The following is a 12,219-nucleotide window of genomic DNA, read 5'->3' on the forward strand; positions in this document are numbered from 1 at the left end:
GGCTTGTTACGCAACTTGCCGGCAGTTGGCAAAGACGGAGAGCGGAAACTTTAAATACAAATTCAATTCGCATATTTTATGCGCAGCGGAAGAGTGCAAAACGCAAAGACAGAAAAATGCCAGCAAAGCGCAAAATAAGCAGCACAAATTGCAGGGCCCAGGGTTCAAAGTTCGCAGCGATAGAGTTGCACATTAGCGCAGACAGAGAAATGTCCTTGCAAATTGCAGCAGCTCAGAGCTTATGATGCATTTATGCAGTCCTTGAGTGCCGAACCGGAGACGGAGCGACAGGACGAAAGGGCGACAGAGCGAGAGAGAGAGAGGGAAGAAATGGCGGACGGATCCTGGATCCTGTGAAAAAGCAACGCAAATCAAAGCGTTGCATAACGAGGCGGCTGCTGCAAGAAGTGCAACAAAAAGCGCATAATAACTGCATACTTAATGGCGCTCTTTCCCCGTTACTGTTTGTTTCCCCTCGCAGATGGTCTCCCCTCTGTGCTCCCCTCGTTTCCCTTTTATTTTCACAGCTGCTTTAAGAGCCCAGTGTTTTCCACCAATTGTTGGCAATCACAATTGTTGTGCTCACTTAATGTTGTCTCAAGTGCGCGGCCACGCTGCGTATGCGTAATATGTAATTGCATTACAATTCGCTCGGCATGGTTTCCTTTTGTTATTGTGACTTGCCTTTGCCACCGGATACCTTTGAGTTGTACAATTGTTTTTTCTTAAGGGCATCATACTACATTATAATTAGTAGGGAACATTTAAAAATGTGTATTAAATTAAATAGGATTTCAAGACAAATTATAGTTAAAGTTTCTTAGTTTAAATCATTTCAACGCTTCACTTTAATAACCCATATCAGTGCACTAGAAAAAACCATAAAGTAAATAATTCAAAGCAGATTACAGCTTGTTTTTAATTTCAGGCCATAAATATAGTATCATCAACATCATCCATGCATTCTTAATACTTCATATATTTATTGTATTGTGAAATGAAAAGAACAACAAACTTTAAATGCACATTATAGGAAATCAAAGATTATCAGTCTATCATTATAATATCAGGTTTAAAACTTAACTTTGAATTTCATCCTGTATGCACTACACCCATGGCTTCAAGCTTCCTTTTTCAGATATTTGTTTGGTTGCCTTATTACCGCATCACTCCCACTTCCTTCGACCATCCACTTCCGCCCCTCGGGCTGCTAATTTAGTGGCTGCACATTATTATTATCATAGTCATCAGCATCATTAAAACTTTAACGCAAGTTGTTTAAGCACAACACAAGAGCAGCACCACCAGGGCAGCGCGCACAATGCGATACTTTTTATATTGCACTCTACATTAAGGCGAACGACTGCTGAAACACCACGCCCCCTCACAAGACCCACCACCTCCGCCCACCGCCCACATCCCTTGATCGTTTGTTTTTATAATAACTCAACTTTAGCTGCGGTCGACTTTAATAAGCCAGCACGCAACTTGGCCAACTCAACTCAACTCGACGTGGCCGGAGCTCAGCTCGACCAAAACTGAACCGAACTGAACCCCAGTTAAACCAACTCCTACCGACTCGAATTCAATTCAATGTACGGAGTACATAGTGGAGCTGCAGCTGCTGAAGACAACTCCACATCTTGGGGCCAAGTTCAGTTTGTTGCTGCTTCTTTTTTCTCCTTGGAAAACAAAAATAAAACAAACTGACAGGGTAGCGGCAACTAACCAAACTCATCAAGCGTCGGTTTAGTATAATAAAATTTCAGTTTATACGATTTTACTTCTCTACTGGCGATGCTGATGCACTGAGCAACAACTGCAGTTTAAAATTAAATTGAAAAAAAATGATTAATAGCCTTTATGAAAAATAAAAGGGGTTTTAAGCTAAGAGTTGAAACCGGATTGAAGGCTTACTGATTACCGATTTTAGTGAATGAAATGTATAGTATATTACCAATTTGAAATAAGAGCGTTACAGGATAATGCAATGCATTTCCAAACTGCACACTGTTTAAAGTTTTTAAGAAGCAATTTCTTATTAGCAATATTTTCCTAAGTGTGCTTCTGCTTCCGCTTCTTCTGCCCCACTTGCTTTATTATTTTTACTCCACTTGCTCAGTTTCCATTGTTGCTGTAGCCAAGTAAATAAAATTAACCCATTACAATGAAGTTTTTTCTTTGGCTCTGACAACGGAGCTGCGGCAAATTTCATTAGCTAAACGCTTTAAAGTGCGCACAAAATGGCCGCCAACGAGAGCATTGGGCGGAATGGGGACAGGGAGTGATCCCTTGGTTGAGGCGGAAAAATAAGAACGGAATTAACCCACGCTGCCCCACGAGACCATCCGCCATTCACCACCCAACGAACAATGATGCTTTGAAGCAAAGGCCAAGCACATTCTCTTTACTCTATTTCCGTGCCCTTTTCTTTGGGTTCGTGAAAAAGCGACCAACAAAAACAACTAAAATTCATAGCAACATATAAAACATTTTCCCAACAATTTCTCCATAGGGCCCGAGCCCGGGGCATGTGGCCTGGCCGGCTGAAGTAGTTGCTCAGGACCTACCGCCGCCCTCCGCCTTCGAACCTTTTCAGCAAAAGCCGCTGCCTTTATTACAAAATATTTTAACATTTTTCGCAAGTGTTTTAAGTCGGCTTTTGTGTCTACAATGAAGTGCCATTTGAGCTGCCAAAGCTAAGCAAAAGCAGCCGCCGAAGAAGCTTACTTTCTGGCCAAAAGCCCCTGCCCTGCCACTAGGAAAAAGGGCCAACTCGAGTGGGCTTGGCCAGTTCTTTTGTGGTGTTATTAAATGGCATTTAAAATGTAACTTTAGATTACTCTAAATACATATTTCGACGGCGGTCGGCAAAGAGTTGAGGGGTCCTTCAATTACGAGTGAGCTCTACTCAAAGCTGAACTTGGGGGCTGACCTTTACTTGGGCGCTCTTTGGCTTTTTGAGTAACTAGAGGTAGAGCTTTTCATTGAATTAAGAAAATATTAAATATATATAAAAGGGAATTAAATACGTCATCCCTGTCTTATTTTTCTTAAAACTTTTAAGCTAAAAACTTGTCATCCAACCAACTTTGTCTGCCTTCAAAGGACTTTCGAAACAAGAGCCCTTACAATCTTAAATAAATCTTTACCTTTACTAAATCCCCAACCAAATTCAAGGCATAAGCAGAGATAAACAATTCCTGCAGTCAATTGCCAACTACTTAATATTAATAAGACCGCCCCTCTCCCTAAACCAATCGAATCCGAATCTCGGCCAATATGCTAAGTACTTTAAGCCTCAGTTCGTGACAAGTGATGTAATCAGTGTCTCGATTTCCTTCCGCAGGCTTTGATGGCGGGATGCGACAATGGTTCCTCATGGAGATCTACGATCAGCACAGTGGCCAGCTCCAGGCGAACATCAGTGCCAAGTTCGCGGCCTTGAGTGTGACGGGTCTGGATGCTGGACGCCTGTTCCGCATCTACGTTTATGCCGTAAATGGACGCGGACGCAGTGATGCCATAGCCCTGGACGGGTACACCCTTAAGGCGGCCGAAAAGCAGACTGGTAAGTTGGTAAGGGTCCATCCCTTGGACCCATGAATTTTTAATGCATTCTGCAATAGGGGGAAAAGTGCACTGCCAGAAAATCGATGTCAGCTCAAAATCATTTGCTAAAAATTCGCTTAAACGTGACTTCATGAAGTTCAAGTAAAAGTAAAATGGTTTCAATCTAAAATAAACAAAATATAGATTTCTCAGAACCTCATCAACCTGAATATTTTATTCTTATGATAATGAAAAGGCTTTTTCTTCCATGTACGTTTTTCTTTTTATGAATTTTTTATGCTAATACTGTAGCTCTCCCTTGCTGTCGTGCAAACGCAAAGGAATTGCATAACTTTGCATTCAACTCAGGCCCCTTCAGAGGCTCTGTATCAGTTTCGCGGCAAAGATTGTTCTGGTTTTATGATTATTATGCCACCTCGCAATTTAATTACGCTAAACTGCTCAATGAATTGTAAATTCTGCGACACAAAACTTTTGCCTGCAGTTCGGGGCAGGGGACTGAAAAAAATGGTATGCAGACTTCCCCACACAAAGTGGCGCAAAAAATCTGAAATGATTAGCATTAATGAATTGGGGTTGGAGAAAAGTGCGGAGAGAACCAGAGCAACAGAGTTTATTTTTATTGAGGGTAAGGGATCTAAACGAAAAAGGAAATTGTAATGCTAATTAGCCAAAGCAAGAGCTGACAGGAATTTTATTTTCATTTTCGTATTTTTCTCTTTTGGTGGCCAAAAGAAGGGAGAGGTCCTCGGAGGACACTCGCATTTTGTGTAAACATTTTGAGCCGACATTTCAATGTTTCATAAAGTCAGGTCCGGGCAATAGAGACGGAGAAAAGTGCAAAGCAAACAGCAAACAGCAAGAATGGAAGACGTTGGGAACGGAAAGATGGAAATCAGTAAAGAAAATTGTCTTTGCTGGGTCAGAGAGTAAATGCTTTGAGCAAAGGTTAAGCTTTGATTATGATCAGCAGTTCAAGAATATAAATATTTTCCTAGTGAAAGAATGTCCTGGAAAGATCATTGAGGGAGAATGCACAACTTGTAAGGAGTAATAAATAAAGATGGTTGGGTCAAAAGGTTATCTCTAAGCCTTGAGCTTATAAATATTTTCCAGTAATAAATTTATATTTAAGGTTTTATAATATATTCTTGTATCTTATCTTGCAGTTGCTTTAACTTCCTACAAGGGCAGCGCCCAGATTCCCGACAACTTCGAACTGACACCGATCCTGTCCATTGGCATCTTCGTGGGCATCCTGGTGGCCATCGTTTGCATCGGGATCGGAACGATTGCCGCATTGAAGCTGCGCTCGCACAAGCATCAGCAGCAACAGAAGTTTGCACATCCGAATGCGAAATTCTCACGTCCGGGCAATTTGCAAATTAAGGATAAAATCTCATTGCCATTGAGTCACTCCGAGGAGATGTACGACGAGAAGAATCCCGATGTGGTGCCCTACAATGAGGGTGAGTACCTATCCCCGAGAATCCCTTTCCTTCCCTCTGGAATACCCTCAAGATAAATGGCGTCTGCCTTCGCTGGCTTCTGTTGGCAATTTATGGACGTTGGGCTCGAGGCTCCTGGCTTTCTTCCCTTTTATGCAAATGCATTTGACAGGCTGTCTGTCCGTCCGTCCGGCTGGCTCATGCAGGCAAAACAAACAGGAGCGGTGTGTCCTGAAGAGCTTGCTGCATTTTTGTGCCGGTGCTGAAATATTTAAATGACAGCTAATTGCTGTCAGGCCCTCGGTCCTTAGCTTGTTTGCTCGTGTGTCTGCTGTCGAGTGCCTTAAAGCTCCCCCTTTAAAGGGGGGCCAAAGGGAAAACTCTCCCGAAAGCAGCACCAATTTCACTCACTGCACGTGCTCGCTTGATTAATGGCAATCAAGAAATCAAGCGGCAGCCAAAAGCAGAAGCAGCAGCACAACAATTTAATCAATTTTCCAAACGTAAAGCAATTTCATGGCCAAAGAAAAAAACACAAAATAGGGAAGGAAGAAAAGCCAAGAAGCTACAGAGGGGGGCCAGAGTAAAATTGGGCAGGAGGAAAACTTGCTGCTGAAAATCACCAAAAGATTTGAGGGCGTCGGCCAGGCCAGAAACTTTTGCCTTGCTACTTACCAAGCAACAAAAACGACGACGACCAAGCTGAAACTTTTTGAACTAACTAAGCGTTCCATTCCATTCTGTTCTGTTCTCCCCCGAATTTCCACCCAGTTGATGGTGAATATAAACAAAAATCAGCAACACAAACGCCATCGGGACATCTTTCGACGACCAGCGAGGTGGAAATCAGCTGCAAGCCCGGCTCAACATCCGGTGCCGGAATCGCCCAGGCCAACTCGGCGGACAGTGGTACCTATCAGAGCAGCAAGGTAAGTCTTCCTCACAAGTTTGCGACACCGAAAAGTTTTAATTACAGTCAAACTACCATATGACGAACTCTGCCGCGGTCCATTGCCATGACAAATGCTTTGATTTCTTATTGCAAATTTCCAAAGAAAATCCTAATGCCATTGAAAACAATTTTGGCAGGATACAAAGTCAACTTGTGATTATACCAACTGCTTTTAGCTTGGCTATAAAGACTCCACATTTCGGTTCACTTTGGAGGGTTTCTTCCTTAAAGAGTTTCCCCAGTTTCTTTCCGCATTTCTAGTTCTTGGAAGTCCAAATTGGTTGGTTTCGAGAGTAATTGAATACTGTGTTGCTTGTAATTACCTTGACAAATGCTTTGATTTTATTTTACAAATTTTCTTGGAAACAACTCACTGCTTTTGAAAATAATTTATGTAAGCTACGAAATTGGACCATATTTATTTTCGTGGGAATATTTTTGGCAACAGAATGTGTTTCATAATACATAAGGCTGAATATCTTTAAAAAATAACAAGAAGGAAAAGAAGCAGACTGAGTTTAAAATAACCTCCTAGGGCAATATGGATAGTAAATATTTAAATTTAAAAGTAATTGCTTGTTCTATTACAATTAATTTAAATTTTAATATAATCCTTTAAATGTTCTCCCCTTTCTCCTTATCTGTCGCCAGGACGATGAGCTTCACTATGCAGAGCTGTCGCTGAACAATGCCTCCGCTGGATGCAGCACCTCGAAAAAGGGTCAGCCGGTGGGGGTGGGAGTGCCCCAGCAGCAGCAGCAGCAGCAACACCCTCTGCAACATCAGCAGCAGCAGGGCCAGCAGATGCACCAGGGCCAGGCGGTGCAGCATCCGCACCCCATGATGGGCGGCACTCTGCCCCATGGGTCCAGCATGCGCAAGCTGCTGCCAAGCATCCCGGCAACGGCGACTCTGCAGCGCCACAAGCCGAATGCGGGCGGAATGCAGCATCCGCATCAGCACGCTCCGCCGCCCACGTACGACTACGATTACTTTGAGGAGCCGACGATATACGCGCAGATCGATGCGTACAAGACGATGCAGGTGGACACAGGTGCTGCCGGAGCCGGAGCTGGGGCCTGCATCTCCTCACCCGGCTCCCACGGCACTCCCTCGACAGTCTCGCCCGGGACTGTGCAGATGTACACGATGCCCCCGCATCCCGGTGGCTACCACACTCTGCCGCACAACCATCATGCACAGCAGGCGGGCGCCGGTGGAGGTCCCCAGAACTCCGCCTCGATGATGCAGATGCAGATGATGCAGCAGCAGCAACAGCAGCAGATGCATCACCATCCAGCGCCAGTTCCAGGTCCCGCCGGCAACATGCCCATGCCGCCCACATACCAGCAACACCAGCAAATGGCCCACGGCCAGATGTTGGTCTCGAGCAATAGCAGCGGCCTGGCCTCCACCACGGCGGCCGTGGCCAGTCCCAGCAGCTCCCTCTCCGGCCTGTCCGGTGTGGGTAAGTCCTATTCGCGTGAAATAGTCACCGTTCGCACCCCGCTCATGTACTCGCAGCAGGAGAGCTGTGTCTAAGGACCTCCGGGAGCAGAGCAGCGGGAGTCTGCAATCTTGCAATCTGAATTCCCGAAATCCAAGTAACCATGTCCCCTCCCCCACTTAGTCATGTAAGTCTTGAGCTCTTCGTGGTTGGTGTCTTAGGCTAAGTGTTGCCAAAACGATTTGAATTAAATGACAGAATTACAGAATTCAAGTGAATTGAAACGAATCTCGTGTGTGCTCGCGAAGGAACTGAATTTTCTAAAGTAATAGTGCAGAATCCATAGTACTTAATTCTTATAATTTTTTTAAAGAAGAATTTGTTACCATAGTTCATTCTTTTATGATTTCAATATTGAGGTTATTTACTATGTGTTATGAAATTATTTTATCTAATACTTATTGCATATCTATTCTTAGAATTTGAGTTCTTTTATTTTGTATATGAATATAATGATTACAATTTCTGGAAATTGCCAACTTCCATTAGTCAAATTTACACCAAAAACTCATATCAATATTAGAAAAATTTTTAAAATAACTGAAATAGAAAGGTTAATATAGCGAATTATTCAAAATATTTCTTAAACTAGGAAGTTAATTAAATTCACAAATTTAACTTGATTTAGCAAGTGCAATAACTATTTTTATTTAAAGTTTCTTTATAATTTTACGTAGTGGCAATTTCTAACTTTATTCCCACGAATAAATAGTATTATAATTTACAATGAAAATGCTTAAATTACTGCAGTTTGAATATACATTTAAATAATAATTTCAAAAGATATAAACAACAGCAATTATTATAAATCAAAATCGTTAAATGCAAATACCAAAGCAGATGCTGATTTAGAAAGCATTATTTATATGAGTTTAGTTTATCTCGCAGGAATGTGTGACACTCAGCATTTAAATTGAAATATTTAACGTTACTTTTGAGCAAATACAGCGAGAAGAATGAAGAATGTTCCTTCCTTACAGTAAGTACTCAAGCAGGCAGACTGTCTGCGCATTATTTTTCCAAGAGATTACATCACACAAACACCAGATCGATATGAATTACTTTCCGGGAATACCTTGTAAATGTTTGTAAATGTCAGCTGGCAAAAGAGCAACAATTTCTAGCAATTAGGCTCAATAAACGCATAAGTGTAGCATAAATACGATATAAGTATATCCTTGATATAATAGACTTAAAGCTCACAACCACTCAACCGAGCGACGCGGAGGCGCAACTTCTTGGCAATTATATTGAAAATAAATTACATTACTCGGACTCTATGCAACATAATAATGATAATTAAATTAAACACTCACACTTAGACACACTGGCAAATTAGCTGCAATTAGCATAGCTTAAATGAATACTAAGTATTGATGTGTAAATAGTTGGATCGTAAATTTAATTTAGAGAAACAAAAAGCGAATCAAACAGAAGCGCAGCAAACTGCAATTAAAATCCAAGCTAAATGAATGTAAATTAGTTGCGCAATCGATGCGAAAACTCCAAAAGACTATAAATAGCGAAAGGAAAATACAGCAACAACCTATTGTTAGACAAAAAAAATGAAGAAAAACCAAAAAAAGCAGGAGGAAGAAAAACAAATGGGGAAAATTGTTGTTTGTAAATTGCATTTATATATCAAATTGTATTTTTTTCTCTTCAATGTATAAATCAATGTTTGAACTGTGAAAAAGTATAAATATAACGAAATAAATGCACCTTGTATATTATTGTTACATTTTAATATTTGTGTTTAATGGATGGAGACGGAACGAAAAACCTAAGCAATTGAAAAGCTATACTTCTTGAAAAAATGTATAAAGCGAATGTTGAACTGTAATTGTAAAAGGCAAGGATATTGGCCAAGCTTGGCGAATGCAATTTCCATTTCTAGCTAGTTAAGACGGAAAGAACACAAACCAGCAGACACAGAAACAAAAAAGAAAATAATAAAATAATAATAAAACATGGACTAAGTGATTTCTCTTACATCAATTAGAATGGAATACCAGCAAATGTTTATATATAGGTCGGTCGTCATCAATGATCATATTTCAGCATGTAAGTGTTCCAACCAATATGAATCTAATCTAAGTGTAGCTAATTTAACATTTAAATGAGGCCATAAAAGATAATTGTAAAATATACTAAAGATCTAGTTTAAAGCATATACTCTACAAATGAATTATGAATGTATGTTACGATTAAGCACTCGAAACGATATGGAAATACCCTCCCCTGTCCCAATGAATACAAGGAATACAATACAGACATGAATCACTTGAAACAAACGGATGATCAGCAACAACTGAATGAACTCAAACCCAATAAATCCTAACAAAATTTAAATGAAAATCGAAATTATGTTTTCTTTGACACAGCTTTTTTTCAGATCTCGATTGTGACATATCTGCTTTAAGAGCGGCTTTATCGCTTCTTAGTCGACGATGAAGGCTCAAAAGAAGTCTTGATTCATTAGCTTTCCATTCACTGATGCAATATAACAGCAATTTTAGCGCATATACAAATACACAAAGCGAAAAAAAGGGTATAGATAATTGTCTTATCGTGAGTAGTTTTCTATGCTTCTTGTACCTTTAAAGGAGGATTTTGATCACAAATCGACAGCTGCATTTCAACTTTTTCTCTGTGTAATAATACACCCTTCTAGACGGACATAAACTGACAATGCAATGGCGTCTTCTTGCAACGAAGGCCCCAAGGCCGAATACGAAGCAAGTAGCCTTTTCAAATTGTGCACTCAAATGGACACGGACGAGGACGAGGACGAGCGACAACATGGCGTATGAGTTATTTCTTGCATGTGTGTGTGTCTGAGCGGGGCACAAATATATCTTCCATTTGGCTTTCCTCATTTTGTTTCATTCGCTTTTCTTTCCTTCTTTTTTTGGCAAACGTTTGCATGTGCAGCGAAGCGTAGATCTAAGAGAAATAAGACATCGCCTGGATTTGTGGCCTGGCAATGGCAATGGTCATGTTTGACAAGCTTCCCAGCGCTTTTCTGACTCTGCCTTCCCCAGCACATTTCTCCGGGGCTTCAAAGTATTTGCGTTACTTTGTTTCGCTCGGTCCAAAATTAAAAGGCACACACAAAGCCATTAGAAATGGTAAGGAAGAGAGAGAGACAGAGAGAAGCCGAAACTGTCAGACGGACAGCAAATGGTGCTGCAGCCAAATATATAACCTCTCTGAGAGAAGCTACACTTCAAATAATTCTACAGAGGCTTTAGTACGCTGAATTTTACCTAATCTTGGAGTTTGAAATTGGCGATTGGTTATTTTTTAGGTATCTTAATCGCCACATGAAGAATAGGGTTTTCGAGAAAAACACAAAAGAAGTGATCATTGCAGAAGAAGGTTGAACTGAAGTGCTAAAAGAGCATCACTGTGATCTTCAGTCTTCACATTTGCAGTACAAGGCAGCAGCAGGTGGATTTACTATTATGCAAACGCTTCGAAAGTCGTTACTCCCCAAAACAGTATGCCCGAATTTAACATCTGTAAATAGTTTGAGCTGCGCAAAAGTAGGCAATAAAAAAATGTTGAATGGCGGCAATAAGCGGAAATGTCGATACGTAGCATACTTTTGCGATACAGTTAGACCGGAAGCATGAATTGACCCCAAAAATTTTATATATTATAGATCAGAATTAACAGCTAAGTCGTCTAGCCTTTCTGGGGAAAAAAAATATTTTTCAAAATTTTATAAGGGGTTACACGTTCAAATTTTCAAAAATTGTTAAAAAATTAAAGTGTCATAAATTGTAAATTAAATATGCAGATTTATTTACCTAAACTTTCAACTTTGATATGTCGAAAAATTGCCCTATAAAAATACCAATTCATAAAATTTGAATATTTAAGGCTGTTATGATTAGCATCCGATTTATCCTATAATTAAATGGCAAACGCTGAGGGCATATAAACTATGGCTTCATTAAAGAATCATAAAATGTAAAACAGTGAAGTTCTAATTTTGCTTCACCTAGTTTGCCAATCGTTATGTCAACTATGTGATATAATCCTCTAAACTGGCCCATTTCGTTCTATATACTAAAAAAGAGAACTATCTGTAAAATTTCCTTAAGGGACAAATTAGCGTAAACGGATGGTGTAAAACTAGTTTCCGAATTTTCGTATCACCTTTATGAAACAATTGCTTTTTCTAAATTGATATTGACAACTTAAATGTTTAGTAGTGTATTTTGTGTATTCTTTATTTTCTTTTTACAAATTTAAAGCAAACAGAAATATAGAAATTTGTTCAAGTGCAAATGACAACAAAGTTGACCACTGATTCATATATCATTTTGAAGTTGCAGTTTTGTGCCCAGTTACACTCATTCTAATACACAATTTCTTCCGTTCTCCGTCTCGGTGAGAAATTAAAAACTGTGACGTCTCCGCTCAATAAAGTATATTTCTGTCATGTGTCTGCTTCATGCTCAATCGTCATTAAACTTTAAAAACAGAAACGGCTAATAGCTTGCATTGAGAAGACGAATTTAAAAATATATAAGATATATTCTCCATAAACTCGTACATATTTATATGCGTCATCGATCCACTCTCGCCGGGATATGGCAGGGACTTCAATCAGGCTCCCTCGATGACTGGCTAGCACTTGAACAACCCTTCAGCTGGTTACTCTCCTGCGCTTTTGTACCCATCATCCATTGTTATCTGCTGGCCATTTGTTATGCGCCAACCCAGCA

At 40.3% G+C, this 12,219-nt stretch overlaps 1 protein-coding gene across 1 annotated transcript in view; it reads left to right on the forward strand.

Annotated features, from left to right (window-relative positions):
• Positions 1-9,838, forward strand: part of LOC110187721 (uncharacterized) — a 28,513-nt gene extending 18,675 nt beyond the window's left edge. The window contains exons 6-9 of the mRNA XM_086837406.1: positions 3,350-3,571; positions 4,743-5,042; positions 5,793-5,950; positions 6,625-9,838. Of these exons, the coding sequence (XP_086693532.1) occupies positions 3,350-3,571; positions 4,743-5,042; positions 5,793-5,950; positions 6,625-7,515 (1,571 nt within the window). The 3' untranslated portion in view covers positions 7,516-9,838. The remainder of the gene's footprint in view (positions 1-3,349; positions 3,572-4,742; positions 5,043-5,792; positions 5,951-6,624) is intronic.
• Positions 9,839-12,219: the final 2,381 nt, after the last annotated feature.

This window comes from Drosophila serrata, unplaced genomic scaffold (assembly GCF_035046125.1).
Source record: "Drosophila serrata isolate PLE 108 unplaced genomic scaffold, ASM3504612v1 contig_306, whole genome shotgun sequence".
Taxonomy (NCBI): Eukaryota; Metazoa; Arthropoda; class Insecta; order Diptera; family Drosophilidae; genus Drosophila; species Drosophila serrata.